Source organism: Syngnathus scovelli, chromosome 7 (assembly GCF_024217435.2).
Source record: "Syngnathus scovelli strain Florida chromosome 7, RoL_Ssco_1.2, whole genome shotgun sequence".
Classification (NCBI taxonomy): domain Eukaryota; kingdom Metazoa; phylum Chordata; class Actinopteri; order Syngnathiformes; family Syngnathidae; genus Syngnathus; species Syngnathus scovelli.
Genome location: NC_090853.1, coordinates 4767235 through 4783447, shown reverse-complemented (window position 1 = coordinate 4783447; position 16213 = coordinate 4767235). Strand labels below are relative to the sequence as shown.

The window sequence follows — 16213 nt, the reverse complement described above, 5'->3', positions numbered from 1 at the left end:
AGGCCAAATCTGGGAGGGGAGGGGGGTTCAGCCTCGGGGTCAGTGGGAGGGACTGTGGTGCATGATTGCACACACAGGCATCCACAACTCCAAATGAATCAAATCAACCCAAACATGTTTTTTTTTTCCCCCTCTCAAGCAAAAACCTCATGTTCAATGTTCTGGTTCCAGTAGAAACGATTCCATTAGTTTTGTTCTGATAAGCACATTTGAAATTGATTTTTGTATAGTCCCGGCTCGACATTTAGCTCGGAACCAAAATAGGCGGCCTTATTATCAAGAGCGGGGTCCACTTTTTGTTGGGCCCGAGGCTCGTATGCGACATTAATTCCGACAGCGTGGCCGTCTGGACGCCGTTGCTCCGTCGCATTCTTCTGCTCGCCCGGGGTCGCGTGTCTCGCTTTCATTCCGGCCCGCATTGATCGCGTCTTTGCCTGAGATGAATGGATTAATTACAGGCAGAAAAATATACAGTCTGGCCTGACGGACGGATGCGAGCCGTGATAGAGAAAACCATTAAGGCAAATTGAAGGCGTTAATGAGTGTACTACTGCCAGTGGGCCCCGGGGGCCCCTCCCTCCCTCCCTCTCTCGCTGGCTCTGTGCCGCTTCTCCCGTCAGCCGTTAAAGCGGCGCTGAAGTCAACACGGGAGTGATACATTGGCTCCGACCGACCGAGTGAGACGCTCAAATCCTCATCGCTCGCCTTATCGGTCGATGCGGCAGACGTTTGTCGGCGGGCCAGCCGGGGAGCGACAAAAAAAGGATCGCAGCGCCAGATTCGCCTCTGTTGCATATCATCAAAGGTTACCGTGATGACCGATGCGAAACTAGAAGTAGTATCAGCTGGTGCATTTTGTGATCATTGTGTGTTGGAAAAGTGGAAAGTCAAAGTTTGCAAATTCTCTCGCCCAGTTAACTCGTTCACTGCCAGCACCGTTAAAATATATGTTTGACGTCCATAGCTGTCAATGGCAGTGAATGAGTTAATCATGATGGCCATCATCTGCAACTTATATAGACACAAGACGTCTGAAAATCTAATTCCTGACAGATCCATTGAGACGGCTGAAATTCCACATTTCCATAGAGGGAATGAGAAAACAACAACAATGAGAAACAGTCGGACTGATGGAAATAAATTGTCGCCGAACGTTGATCTTGGGTGACAGAGCCAACTTGCGCCCGGCTCAATTTAGCTTTGGCGATGACGAGCGCCGATTCAGACCGGGTCAGTCGGCGGCCGACGAGCTGCTGGCGTGAAAATCAATAGTTGCTTTCAGACAACAAGCCTTATTAAGGCACGCCCGTTTTTTCTTCCCCACAGCGAGGATGACAACACCGCTCAGAAATCGTTACGCTCGTCGCGCTTTCCCTTGTCGCACTTCTCTTGTTTTCAACTTCCGGATAACCCAAGACCAATCATGTTCGATAAAACGTCGTGTGCTTGTTTAAGTTTTTTATTTTAGAAATGTTAGCTTACAGTTGAAAATGAATTCAATTTAAAATGGCCTCCGCAAACATTACATGCGTGTGTCCGACACGCATTGCTCGCTCGCTATTCATGACCTTTTACAATAAATTAAAAGTACCCATGTTTTAAAGGTGTCATTAATATCCTCATTTCCTCATCCCTGAGATGGGATCATAATAAAGTAACAATAAATCCCAGCAAGGAGAAAGAAAGAAAACACCGACGACATGGATGTCGATTTTTATGGTTCTTATCTTACAGCTTGTACTCGCCCATCTTTTTTTTTCTTTCAAGTTGGATCATAAAAATGCTCTCGGTGGCCTTCCTCGTCTGCGCCATTGTAAAGGCATAACAGCCTGACGACTCGAGAGCCCAGATGAACTTTTCACTTTTACGCCTCGGACCTTGAAGGCAAGCGGGAAGGTCTCGGGGCGGCCTCCTCGTCGCTCCACGCGACGGGAAATGAGGTTGGAGATTCAATGCCGTGTCGCTCTGGAAGACGCAGCAGCGTTCAGCCTTTCAACTTCAGCCTCATTCTTGAGTTATTTTTTATTAGCGTCGCCTCGCGTGTCGTTATTCAAAGGCGTGCAGGTAAAGACTGTGACTCTGCTGTTCCTATTTAATTGACACTCAATCAAGATTTCAAGCACATTTAACTTGACTTCTTTCTACATAAGTCCCGTCGTCACCTGCTGAGGTTGCTAGCAGAGAAAAAGCCCATTTTAATGAAATAAAAAGCAGCAAGTGCAGGTTCATGTTTTCAAAAAAGAGAGCAAAGGAAAAAAAAAATCAAAGTAGTAATATTTTTCTAGCTTCTAGGAATAGCGAGACGTGCCGGATGACAAATATTATTATTATTATTATCATCAATATTATTTTAAATAATCATAATTTTAATAATATATTATTTATATTAATATCTATTATTCCCTGCCCCGTTTTTTATGTGTGGTCCATAGTCTCATTAAAACTTGTCAACAAAATGCGTTTAGACGAAAGCTCGCATTCGTCATGTCAGGATGGGGGGTAAAAAAAAAAAAAAGATTCTCGGAGGAGCAGACGTCGCCGATACGGCGGCGGGGGTTGAAAATAAAACAGATTAAGACAACAAAGGCGGGAGAGAAGAATCGTTTAGTGCTGCGTTAAAGCAGATTAGCGAATTAAAAAATGCCAAATCTTGATTGCTTTCCACTTTGATGTTTCGCCGAACCAACCAACGAGGAGGATAATCATCTTTGATGGAAGCCGAGCTAAGCTCGTCGTTCTTGACCTCATTCCGTCACTTGGCGCACATGAAAATGCAACATTGACTTTTTGTCTTCTTTTAAATGCCACTTGTTTTGTCATCAATAAGTGGCGAGAGGAGCCGTCGCATTTTGCTTTGTGGATTATTTTCCCATCACGCCAATTGCGCTACAGACCTAGAAACCGTTTTTTTTTTCCTCGTGCAAGAAGACGATTTACTTTTTCTTTAGGGAGGTTGTGGCGAGGAAATAGGAGTCAAAATGTGGTTTGCAGAAAAACACAGCTGGCCAAATCGTCTTTTCTTTTGGATCCGTACTAGCAAATGCGGCACATTTTAAGAGCCCAGGCAGCCCGGACGCCATCGATCGGCAATTTCCATGCGCCTGTTTGGGTCGTCATAAACTGGCAGGTGTGTTTGCGCCCGGGTGCCAATTCCGGTTGCGGCTCTGCTGGGACGGTTGTAAGCAAAAGTGCTTGTTCAGCGCTCATTATTGCAGCAAATTGAAAAGGTCTCCTCTGTCTCCGCCACCGCCGCCTGTTGTTCACCTTCAGCCCGGGTCGGGCTAGCTTGGCAGTAATTGCGCGGCTCTGACCCTCTTTTGCTATTTATCTAGTCACAGCGACCCGCTCTTTATTGGGCCGTCCCTCAGGTTGTAAAAGGCCGGGAGGTGGCCGGCCGCCTGGCGGAGCGGCGATCAATATGCTGCTGCACTTAAGTGGATTTGCTGCTTATGAGGCAGCAATTAGAGCGCCGAGCGGCCGGGCCGGGGTGCCGCTGCCGTGGCCCTGAGGGACGCCGCCCCGGCGACCCCGGCCGGCTTCATTAGAGGACGCCGAAACAAAAGCCAGCCTTTGACTTTGCCGATTGTTTCCAGTCGTGCGAGAGCAACGACGGGCTGCTTAAATATGCTGAAGCAGCGTTTTTCTGTTATGCTGCCCGTGCCAGCAGAAGTCACAGTGTCCCCAGTGCAGCGTTGGATTGAAAGTAGGTCGGGGGGTACTCCATTTGGGCTCGACTTTCACCCGAGGCTCTAAATCACTTTCCACTTTGGGTGAAAGGCCCAGTCGTGAGGCTCCGATTGATTGGCAAGAAGGGGGCGGGGACAAAGCTCCATTTGAGCTGTCGGCGTACTGTAGGTCAGGGATGTCAAACTTATTTTTGTCGCGGGGCGCATCATAGTCATAGTTTGCCTCGAAGGGCCATTAAAATTGTCAACCCAAATAAATGTATAAACGTCTCATATTGTAGATATAGTACGGAATACACAACAAAGAATAAGACGAATAGACTAATAAAAAGTTTTCAAATATTTAACAATGAAATATTGAAATCAAATAAAATATTTAAAAATACAAATTATTTTAAAAAATGAATATATCTTTTTTTTTAAAGTGAAAACAATTTGAAATTTTGGAATTGACATGAATTCGATGCACAATTTGTCTTGGCGGGCCACTTAAAATGATGTGGTGGGCCGTATCTGGCCCCCGGGCCTTGACTTTGATATCTGTGCTCATTTGGGATTCCCTCTTCACTCTTTTACATCCGGTCAGCTCCGACATTAGAAGGAGAAGTCTTCTTCTTCCCCGTAATGAAGTCAGCCGGTCCGGTGGAATGCGGCCCCGGTGGGTCATTTCACCGCCTTGATGGCGAGCGCAATAGCGTCCGACCGCGTCCGCAGACGACTCCCAGCGCGTTGCTTTGTAACTTTTTCCGCCTACTCAGTTGTTTAGTCGGCAAAATGAGTGAGCGGAGGCCGCGGCGCCCTGGTTGATGAGCTCTGCAAGTGTGTGTGTGTTGCCTAATGATAAGGATGGCGGCGAGATACTTGAGTGGCTGGCGTCCTCCCATTCCGCCATTGTTTATGGCATCCCGTCATGGCCGCTGCCCGACACCCCGCTATCGGTCCGGGGGAGGACGCTCGTGATGGCTTTCGAGAAGAGGGAGTGCTCGAGGTCGGTTCGTTAGCGCCGGCAAAAAGTCTCTTTTTCACCTTAACGGGGAAAATTCCGGCCTTGACTTGAGGCTAACGCGGGGGGAGGAAGTTTCCAGAAAATGTCCGGCCCAGACAAAACATCCCATTAGCCTTTGGCGTGTGGCGTGGAAGGAATGCTACTTCTCAATGCCTCCTTGTAGATGTTGAGGAGGGATTCTTCATCCCAGCTGGTCCACATTTGCGCCAACATCTTGCAGCTGGGCTGGCCATGTTTACTTGTTGTTGTTTATTTTCGAGCCTTGCACACATAGGTCAACTTTGATCCAGTGTTTGTCGTTGTTTTTGCACTTCGGTGGGAATCGTAAAAAAAAAAAGTCCTTTTTGTTGTGGTCTGACATGCAAGCATGGGGTTCGATGTTAGCATTCAGTCCGGCTTCTCTCTCCTCAAATCTCATCACATCCTTCATTTTGTCTCTTCAATGTGTCTCGTCATATTCCCACCGTAGTCATAAACAGGAAAAAAAAAAAGACGATGAGTCCTGGCGGACGCGGCGCGTCGGCGTGGGTGGCAATGAAGCAGTGCGGCAATCCACCTTATTCCGTCCTGAGCGCCGATGATTTTCGTGGCTGGCGTTTGTCACGCGGCAGGATTAAAGTCTGCAAATGACACATTTCATACATCTGCAAAATGTTCCCAAGCTAAAAGTGGCGAAGGATGAGGCGACGCAGAGCACAGCTTAATCTGGCTCTTTGACACAGAGGCCCATTAACGGGAACCGGGCCGGCTGACAGGAGTGCTGACGGAGGAGGATCACGGGAAAGAATCATGCCCCACTCGGGGAGCCCGGGCGGCAGGTAGGGCCCATTCCGCCCTCCCCAGGTGTCATTACGGATGGCGGGGGAGGGAGGGGCCGCTCCTGGCGTCTACATTAATCACCCCCTGCGCACCCCCCTCGCCAACACGCAGCTCCTAATCACGGCCGCCCCGAGCCCGCCGGGGCGTACTCGGCCATGAAAGAGGATCCGGATAAGAGCTCCCCAAATACCGCTCCCGTCTGATGGTGAGCGTTGCCGCCGACGCAACCTCTGACCTGCCGCGCAATTAAAAAGACTTTCCTTCGCGTCGTGCGCCCCGAGCTCAGGTTGGCTGCCAGCGCTCAGCACAGCAGCCGGGCCGCCACCTTCTTTGGGGGGGTCCCTTGCTGTTGCCGGACAAAAAAGGCACACCGCTTTCAGGCCTTGTGGCTTTCCACAAACAAACACAGTGTAGCTCAGCCTCTGCCGCTTGACTCATTTTCACTTGTAAATGTGAAATTTATTATTTATATTATTTATATTATACATTATTATATATTTATTTATTTATATATTATATTTATTATTACTATATATTATGTATATATATTCTATTTATTATATTTATATTTAATGACGACGACCGCCGGACGATTGCCAGCTGTCACGGGGGGCGACCTAAACGACGGTGCGGTTCGCCACAATTTGATTATTTTCCCAGCCGGCGGTCCAAAGATACACAAGGATCTAGAAGCAGATGGGCCGAGCCCAACGATGCGGCGGTGATTTCATTCTTACTTTTCATGCGATTACAAACGCATCATTTAGGCACAAAGTGACAACGCCGCGCGTGTCGTGATCACTTCCCAATAACAAATGACCTCCGTCGGGAATTGCCGCTTCATCTCATTGCCTGAAAAATTGCATTTGTTCGGCCGTGCTGAGGCGAACACCTAAATAGTTATCGGGCGCAAGTTGGCATTAAGACTCACCACATCTCATTTTTATGTCTTGAAGTTCCAACGGTCTTGGCTTTTTTTTTTTTTTTTAATTAAAATAAATCCAGGGTTGCTGATATTTAAGAAGAGGTGAAATACATCAGGCGCCCATACGCTGATTGAAATGGCCGCATTAAAGGCGACGCTGCCGCGAGGGAGAATTACACTCTAGTTTCTTTTCCGTCAGTGGAGCCGCGCCGGTCGTTGTTTATGTTAGAAGGCGGGCCTTTCGTCTTCCTAACTGACCTTTCTACAATCCCCCTCCCTTTTTCCATCAGCCACACTGATGAGACGTGATGGGCGATACGGCAAATGTCCTTACTGATGCCATGCCAAGTACAGAAAAAAAAGAAAAAAAAAAAATCAAGCTGATTTGCATGGCAAATCCTCCAAGTCAAACTTTACATGGTATAGGGAAGGGGTGAAAAATGATAAAATTTGATAAAATAATATAATATAAAATATGTATGTATATATATTATATAAATATAAAAATATAATAGAAATAAAATATAATAAATATAAAATAAATAATATAGAATTAGACAGAATGACAACTTCTTGTACAATTCCATGTTTGGATCCTTGAGATTTTTTATGCACCCTTGCATGATGATCGTGTCCACCCAATTTGGTGTTGATCGTTAGTATCAGGGACTCATTTTTGCAAAACCGCCCACGGATCCTCAAAACGATCCTCAAACTTTTAGGCCACGCCCGCAACCGATGGCAGACGCTCAAAAGCCTCGCCGTTTGGCACCGCCCAGCTGTCGAGTGTAATCGATTTCTATTGGCTCGTCATCTGGTCGGTATCAGCTTTGACCATCAGGGGGTGCTATAATGAGGACGCAAACAAAGAAGACCATAACAACTACTATCTTTTGCCTATTCATTGAGTGAAATATAACAGCACCGCTTTGATGCTACTCGTTTGACTCTTTCTTCCCATGTTAAGCTAGCAGGGGACAAGTGTTTGTTTTAAAAACAAAATGTGTCATTCTCTGTTTTAGGTTTAGTTTGGCAGTAAAATTGAAAATGGGCACACTGTCAACTATTATAAAGGCAAAGCAAGGCAGCTTTATTTATATTTCAGGCTTGTCACTCTCTGGCCACCCCACAGAGAAAGAAATTGTAGCTACGCCCCTGGTGCTTTTGTCAAAACAAAAGAACATTTCAAAGCATGTGAAGGCACGGCTTTTTTTTTTTTTTTTTTGCTCCATTTTGGTGAATATTTGTATGCGTCTCACTGAAGACGCGTCTCGATGGCTGAAAACGGGAGCAGATGAGCAAAGCGGCGAGTTTTGTAGGGCGAGCTGCGACACGCCGCCGTGCAAACTTAACAGACGAATCCTCGCCAGAGGTGTTATTAAAGGCCACAGAAGTGGCTGTGGCTGTGGCTGTGGCTCTTGCGCGCGCTTTATTGAGAGGGGAAGATTTTCACAGCACGGCCCGCGGCAAAAAGTCCTCTTTGACTGCGGCGGGCTTTGTAAATCACAACACGGCCACATCTAAGCATCTCGCTGCTGCCGCTTCTGCTTGTGATGCTTGGCGAGCTCTTATCTTTGACTGCTTTGACTCTTTCTTTCTAGGGGCACAGAAATACCATTGAAATGGCCTCGTTTGTAATTAGCCAAATACCTGGGGGGGGGGGCAGGACACCTGCATGTTTGGAATTCACCTATTTGCGCTTTTATTCTGTTCTCCCTGAAAAAATCACGAAGCAATGTTTACTTAGAAGCGAAAAAGTGTAAAAACATTTCTTTCTATTTTATTCCCGAATGTGTTTTGGTGGTCTTTAAAGGCAAAATCAATTTCCAAAATCCAATATGAGCTCAGCAAGGTCACCATGCAGCTCTTTTTGTTTTGCATTCCAAACCGGCCTCAGTACGATGCAGTGCATTTTTGCAGTAACTGCCAACGACAGTAGCAAACCTTTTGCAAACGTCAAATTGAACATTTGTACTGTAGACAGACATTTATGTGACCTGCTGATCTTGATGGAAGGGGGAGTAGTGAGGGGGTTGTTGCTTGATTCACCAGTAGGGGGAGCTCACAGTTCACTAAGACGAGAAGGAGGTTGCTGGGCAGACCACATGCGTCCCAGCCCTTCCCTTTACCCCTCCCTCCTCCCCTTTCTGTGAACCTCAACAGCTTGTGTCACAACTGCTGCCTCAAAGTGTTTGCCAGCCAAAAATCATCGTCATCATCATCACTAGGAGAATACAGCATTTGAATCTTAACTCATTGTTTGGTTATCGGAGGCAGCCTCAAATCATTTGATCATTAATATCTCAAGATGTGCGCATGCAAAGCAATTTAATGAGAAAACAGTTGACTTGAGACCTCCTGAAGTTCTCAATCAGGATCAAACTCATTTCAATACCCAATTGAGCAGATCATGGCGAGTCTTGTCCGCGCGTGCTCATTAGAAAAATGTAAATGATCAGTTCATCCAACACATCTCCATGCAAAGAAATTGAAGTGTCATTTTTGTCCTTTCCTTTGTTTAATACTTTCATCTCGCAGATTTTGTTATGTTCGCGTCAACAATTGGTTTCGTTTAAAGCGACATACAACTTTCTTATCTGGACGGTGACAAAGTGGACTTTGAGTGTTGCTCGGAGCCAGCTCGCCCTCGCTTGCCCTGCATTGCCTTGCTCCTGCTCCTGCTCCTGTACGGGCGATGCTGGCTGCGCAAAGAGTGTGCGCGCTGCGTGCGTCCAAGAAGGAGGCGTCGGCAACGGCGGCACACGACACGGGCAGGACGATGTTGTTGTTGTCCTCGCGCTTCTGAAGAGACTCACTTCCATTTAACAGCCTTCCACGCCGCTCTTCTCGCCCCCAAACTTGTTTGGTTTTGTTGTGGGAATGTCGCGGTTGATGCGCGCGCCGCGCGTCACCGCAGCCGCCCAGCGACGTCTGACGGCGGGACGCGCTTGAGGAGCCGAGCGGAGCCCCCCGACTGAAAGTGCGCAGGGGCCACGCTCGTCTTTTAGGAGGACTTTTTCCTTTGCTTCTCGGGGTTTGAGCAGGTCCCCCCGTGGGTGTCGCGACAAGCAACGAGTGGACCAAGACGGGATATCTGACGAGACTTGAGTGGAAGAACAAGCCCGAGCAGCCGGGTGACCTACTTTTTCCCCCCTCTTCATGGATCTTCTCGTTTTTGTGGACACAAAGTGCATTTTTGTCAGTTTTTACGCAGAATAAATCTGCGCGTCTTTTTTTTTTTTTTATCTCCCCCGCTGTGTTGAATTGGAGGATTTGCGCGCCACTCGTGGATCTTTTAATATGCTAGAATGAGTCCACTCGCGTTCATCCTGCTGGCTGGATTATCGTGCTTTCAAGTTGATGGTAAATTGAAGACATTTTATTATTATTATTATATTTTGTCTTGCTTTTTTTCTTGGCCAATTTAGCCCAAAAGTTGGCAATTGCTCCTTGTAAAATTGAACGGTCGAGTCACTGTATTTAAGATTTTGACCTTTTTGAGGCGCAAATGGCAATTGTTAGGCAATAAGGACTGCGGGTGCTGTTGTCTTTGTACGAATCTGACTGAACGGACCTTGAAAGTAATCAGGTTGAAATGCAAAATGTCTTGGCTGTGTGCTGGAGATGCTGATTGGTGATGAAATGCAACAGAAGGTCTTTTGAACCTGTTGTGGTCGGCCGCTTCATTTGGACTCTTCTAGATTTGATATGGATTGAATAGATGCCTCTTTTTGAGTTTTGTGTACGGGCTCATACTGGAAACGAAGAGGCTGTCAGTTGTTGAGATTGAAGGGAAAGAAAGTGACTCACAAGCATGTCGGACCTTGATCGGTGTTAACTGTTGCTGAGACGTTGACCTGGTTGAGATCGAAAGTGTGACTCATGAGGTTTCGCTCTATCCGGTCCAGTCGCGCCTCAAGTTTTTCCATCTCTCAAATTCTTCTCAGATTCAAATGGAAAAGTCAGCTTGACATGTCTTTGTCCTGTGTCACCATGACATGATGGTGAAATGGAAGAGAAGCTCGTTATGGCTTTGCTTCCTTCTGCTGATGTCATATCAAGTGAATATTTGATTTTTCAATTCAAAAAGCCTCTTTGTGTAATTTTCCCCGCGTGTTAATATGGCGGAATGATGGACTTGTTGACTTGCATATGATTCACACAAAAGTGTGACTCACTCAGGCTTCCTGAATGCTGCTTTTTTTTTCCTTTTTTAAATTGCATTTTAAAGACTCACATTGAGTCAACGTTGTCATCTGCAGCACCTGCAGCTTTTGTTCATACGCGTCGGCGCTTCATGCAAAGCGTTTTGTTGGGCGTTGTATGCAAAACCCTGCTTGCTTTTTTTTTTTTTTCTCCGTTTAATGCTCGCAGCTGCTTCTACACTCCTTTTTGTTCCCATCAAGGTGCACTAAGCAAAGTTTCAATCTAGGGTCTAGTGAGTCCTAAGAACTTCTCAATGCAGGTTCCTCATTGGAAAAAGGGCTCTGACTATCCGGCACCTTCTCTTGGTGTCGGGCCAGCGGTTGCTAAGCAGTGGCTCCGTGGCATTGCCGCTCACGCCGGATCTCCCTAATCATGGGCTCCTTCCCCTCTCCTCCCCCTTCCATCCTTTCTCCGAGGGGAGAAGAGGGGAGGGGCTTCCCCCTCTAAGAGTCCACTTAAGCAGACAAAAAAAGGCTCCGGAGTTGTATTCTCCGCCAACAAAGCCGAGGCGTGTGAATGGCGCCGGGCGCTGTGATTAACGCGCGGGGCGAGAAAAGGTGAACGGGAGATGTTGCCGTGACCCGAGCAGGGGGTGTGCATCTTAATTTAGTAAGGAGGGGCTTGGGGATTTGCTGGCAGATCACAGGGGTACAGTAAGAGTTTGTTGATCCCAAGTGATCCAAGGTTTTCAAAGGGGGGGGTTGCAGTGTTAATGCTGCGGCCACGCCCTTTTGACCGAGGCCCCGCCCCTCACTAACGCGGCAAACATAACTTGCATATTCCTTGGAGATGTGCAAACCAGTGCTTTTCACATTAATGACTGGATGGAGGTCCGGCAAGGCCTCTGCAGCCCTCCCTTCCCCTCGCTCACCGCCCTGGCGACCAGCCTTGTGGTTCGGCCGATGCCGAATCCAGAGAAACTCAAATCCTCAAGAGGGAAGGGCTCGTGGAGAGTCGAATCAAACGTAATCATTGAGATGCAAGTCATTAACCCTCCTGATACATTTGTCTCATAAAATGGCAATCATGTTTCAGGGTCAATTTGACCCAGATTGTGTTTAATCATCCAATCAGGCCAGAAACAAATACAAGCAAAAATGTTCGATAAAATGTCAAGGCCGCACACGGCGAGCCGACATTTCCGCCGTGTCGTGCCTCCTCCATAAAACGAGTCCAAGTGAGAGTCGAGGCGGCGGTGGCGTGTCCCGCTGCGCCCCAAATGTGATGGTTCCGCATCAGTGGGCCGCGTTTGGAGCGCATTATTGTAATGGCGGCTCATTTGCCCGAATGGGGCCGCCGCGTAATGAGGAAGCTTCATCCCGGGATCCGCCGGAAAGACTCGTCTCCCCGCTGTCGGCCGAGCTCTCGTCAAGACCTCTCGTGTTTATTCTTTGATTAGCGTCAAAAAAGGGAGCGGCGTCGCCACCGAGAGCAAAAAAGGCGGGGACGGCGGGAACAAGGCCAGGCGGGCGAGCCAAGAGTTACCAATCAGCCGGTCCTCGGGTGGGACGGACACGAGCGCTAACACGGAGGCCTGTCAGCTCCTATGACCTCGGCTCGGCTCGGTTTCGGCAGCCCACGCCGGGCCGGGCCTTGGGAATGACTTTGCCTTTTCCCCACAGTGGAAAAAAGGGCATAATGTCATCGGCTTTTTTTTCCCTCGCTTTGTTGAGCAAATCAAAGCGGGACGGGAGCGCCTTTTCCACCGCTTTACCTTTGCTTTATTAAGCTGCAGTGAAGCATAGCGATGACATTTTCACAACAGGGAAGAAAAAGCAAAAGCACCTCATGCCTTTATGCAGTTACAGTTTGCTTGGTACCTTCACTTGGAACTGAAAATTTGACTGAAAAGTCGATCAAAATACGATGACCCTAGTTTGCCATAAATGTAAACATTTGCTAAGACATAGACATGGTTTGTTTAAGTCACAGACTAGTAAAACTGTTCTATTTTAAAAAGATGAATGTAATAAAAATTGCTAGCAACTTCTCTATTTTTTAAAAGTGAAAACAACATTTGTCTTGGCGGGCCACATAAAATGACATAGCGGGCCATTTCCGGCCCCCGGGCCTCGAGTTTGACACCCATGGTTTATACATACTTTTTTCCGCTTGACTTCCTTCCCCTTTAATATTTGGCAGTGTAGAGCAACGGGGAGCCCCGCTAGGATAGCAGCGACCGAAACGAGTTTCATCAAAGGAATGCTAATCGGAATGCTAATGCTAGGTGGGAGCCAGCGTGAAAGCACTTCATTTGGACTCTAAATGTCTTCCATCTTTGATGTTTTCCGCCCGCCCCTGAGGCAAACACAAAACAACAGTGGAAAATAGTTTTGGCTCAGCAACTCAAAGAAACGGCAACTTTGCTTCGCGCACATATGCAGCGATCGGATCTCGCCGCCGCCGCCATGAGGGAGGAATTCAAACACGGCCGTGCACCTGTGCGGGTCGAGGCCACCAATGGGGGAGGACCGTGCCCTCACCTGTCTCTCGCACCTGCGCCGCCGACACAATGCATACCTGTGACTCCCGCACGCCCGCCCGCACGTGTCTATAGAAGCCCTATCGGAATTGGGTCCAATGAATTGATGAAGAGGTGCTATCGCCCTATGACAAGGCTTCAAGTGCCGCTTCATGAGTAGCATCTTGGTGAGCGAGTTGATTTAATGCATCTCCTGGCTCCTGCTCAGACTCTCGTTTGGATTAAAGCCTTAATGGCGCCCTTGAACGTTTCAACTGCGCCAGCCGCTAGCACCCGTCCATTCAATACAAACGCCGTGTCCAGATTCGATGAGTTCGAGTTTCAAGAGTCATCAATTGATGGATCGATTTCTTTCTTTATTTATTTGTCTTATTTTATGAGAATGACATAAGTTAATTCAAGATTCCTGTTCCCTGAACCTCTTGTCTGGAATGTTCTAGATTTCAACACTTAGTGATTATTTTTGGTAGTTTTGAAAGGCCTGATCGATTGATCATCAATCAATCAATCAATAAGCATGGTCTTTTTTTTTTAGACCAGCTCAAAGCTGGTTCAAGCGAGCCGTCATCAATGGCGTTGCGCCATTTGGAAGTGACCCGGCCCATTGCTCACAAATGCTTCTTTGCCTTGCTTCTCATGATTCCAGAATCGCAAGGCTGCACCTTAAACAAACAGCGACTTGAATGACTTTGTTCCGTGCTTCTTTTGGTAGAAGGCCGCCGACTCATCAAATCGGACGGGGCAGGTGTTCTTCTCGGACATGCGGCGGTACGACGTCACGTACGCCGCGCCTCCCTATTAGTCACTCAGCAGCACACAAGCAATAAAGCACACACATGTTTCCATTCAGAGCGCTCGGCGAGGACAATGCTTGAGGCTTGAGGAACAGGAATCAATTGATGCCATTCAGCTCTTCTCAAAGCTTCTTCTCACGTTTTCAAGTAGCCACACGCTCCAAAGTCGGGAGTTTTTGCGGTGTGTGACTTCTCCCATCGCATCTGTGTGAGCATGCACGGCGGCACCAAAACACGGGAATGTCAACACTCTTTGTTCCACACCGTTGCAGAAATTCACACGCTTGGACCTGGCAATGAGGCTTTAATGGAGCTTGTCAGCGGTCCAAAGCATTCGCAACGGAATTCAAAACCATGTTCACCTCATCGCTTCTATGTGACACCAGTCAAGTTACTGAATGAATTTTGCCGAGTCGTCATATTAACACGTGTCTCATTTAGGTTTTGTCACATCACACCATCTCATTTTCAGCTTCTTGATGATGTTCCTGCCCAACAATCCTTGAGTCAGATGGAGCAAATTGCTTACTAAAAAGAAGCTCCCTGCTGAGAATGATGAGCGAGAGCGAAATAACCCGAAGCCAGCTAATAAGAATCGCTTTACCGCATGAATAGATTCCAGCGCAAACAAAACACGTCGCCGAGTCAATACGCCGTGGCTAGAAATGCAACGCTAGCGAGCAGGACGCGGGCAGTCCGTAGCACAGTTCATATGCGGCTGACAGGCCGGAAAGATGAATCTTGGGTTAGCGACCTGTTCAAGCGTCCCGCCGGCTTGACTCTGAGACACGCGTGGTCGGAAATGTCATTCCTTGGCCGCCGCCACTTCCGACGTGACTGATACGAGTCTGGTCGAGGAGGGATGAGAGTGGAAATGCGGAAGCTTCCGCAGGATCTGGATTTTGTCAGATTTTTATATTCTGCTTTCGTCAGTGGGCTCAAATTTATTTATTTATTTATTTATTTATTTATTTATTTATTTAAAATCTATTTATTTAATTTATTATATAGTCTATTTATCCGTTTATTTATTTGTATTTAGATTTATACATTTATTTATTTCAAATAATTAGAAAAAGATTATCAAAGGTTCAGCGCCTTCTGTTGCAAACATGAATAAATAATAATAGCTAAAGACCAAATCTTGTTTGTTTTTTTCCAGTTGTAGCTTTTGTATTTCTTGGCGAAATGACAGCAGACTCCACAAGACAAAAAGTAACGCTTCTGATTTCATGAGCTGCTTTGTGGGCTCCCGTTTACCTCGAGTGGTGGCTATGAAACCTTTGCCAACACTGGGGTTGGAGCTTAGCGGTCCGGGGGGGACACGTGTTTTGATTGGAGCGCCTGCGCTTGGAGCCTGGTCAAGTGCACTCGCCTCAAACGCAGAGAGCACTTGATTACACAGCAGCCATGATCACATTAAAAACTACAACGGACCCAGAGCATTTCTTCAAGTCAGAGCAGGACAACGGAAGGCCAAAAGTGACGAGGCGGGCACTCGTCAATGACCAACTTTTGTACCCTGACATCTGCCGTCTGGCCCACTCGACAATTAAGACCGCCCGGCGCTGGCGGCACACCCGTCCCCATCTCCGGGCGTGGACCAATATTCCCCAGCCAAACTCCCTGGCCGTTGGTTGAAATATTTGATTGATGCTCAGTGGCAGCGGTAAGCTCTGTTCTTGTCCGCTGTGTCCGAGGCCCCATTTAGCAAGATAACAACCTGATCGCCAATCAATGGCAGGCAAATGGGAGGAATTAGCACAAATTAGGGCTGGCTTGTGTTCCCGGGTCAATATGGCACCTGCTTGATGGCGGCGTGGCCTCCGCCATTTAAATATGCCACGGCGTCGAGACTCGGCCAGTTTTATCTTAGCTGCCAGACTCCCGCCGCTCGCCCACCCTAATAAAATCGGGAGGAGGGCAAGGTTCGCCACCCGCCCGTGGGGGGATTAGCATTTGACACGAGCCGAGACCCCCCCAACATAAATATTCACATCACACACTGACGGTGTACTCAACAGTTTTGGACTTGTTTGCACATTTCTTTTGTGTATGGAGGAGCAGTGTGGGCACTTTTTTTTTTTTTTTTTTATGCCTCCGTTAGCTGGTCACCCTTGGGTCCAATTATCCACAAGCTTGTGCCTGTAGCGTAGCGAAGAGCAGATGGTTGCTTTTTGTCCAGGTTCAAATGCTGATTAAAGGACCGACTGTTTTTTTTTTTTAATGCATTGTCTCGTGTTGCTGAGTGAGCTGCAAAATTCAGTCCATATGTTTGTGCAGGGCTAGCACTGC

The 16213-nt window shown here is 47.5% G+C and overlaps 1 protein-coding gene across 11 annotated transcripts in view; it reads left to right on the top strand.

The window, feature by feature from the left end:
• The window catches only part of robo2 (roundabout, axon guidance receptor, homolog 2 (Drosophila)), a 155857-nt gene that overhangs the window by 49003 nt on the left and 90641 nt on the right, over nt 1-16213 (top strand). Inside the window, exon 1 of one of the 11 annotated variants that reach the window (XM_049726157.2) lies at nt 8961-9799. The exons of 7 other annotated variants lie outside the window; for them this stretch is intronic. In XM_049726157.2, coding sequence (XP_049582114.1) covers nt 9745-9799 — 55 coding nt within the window. In that variant the 5' untranslated portion in view covers nt 8961-9744. Of the gene's footprint in view, nt 1-8960; nt 9800-16213 lie in introns of those variants that run through there. 3 more of the 11 variants (XM_068651317.1, XM_068651320.1, XM_049726159.2) reach the window with 3 other exon arrangements.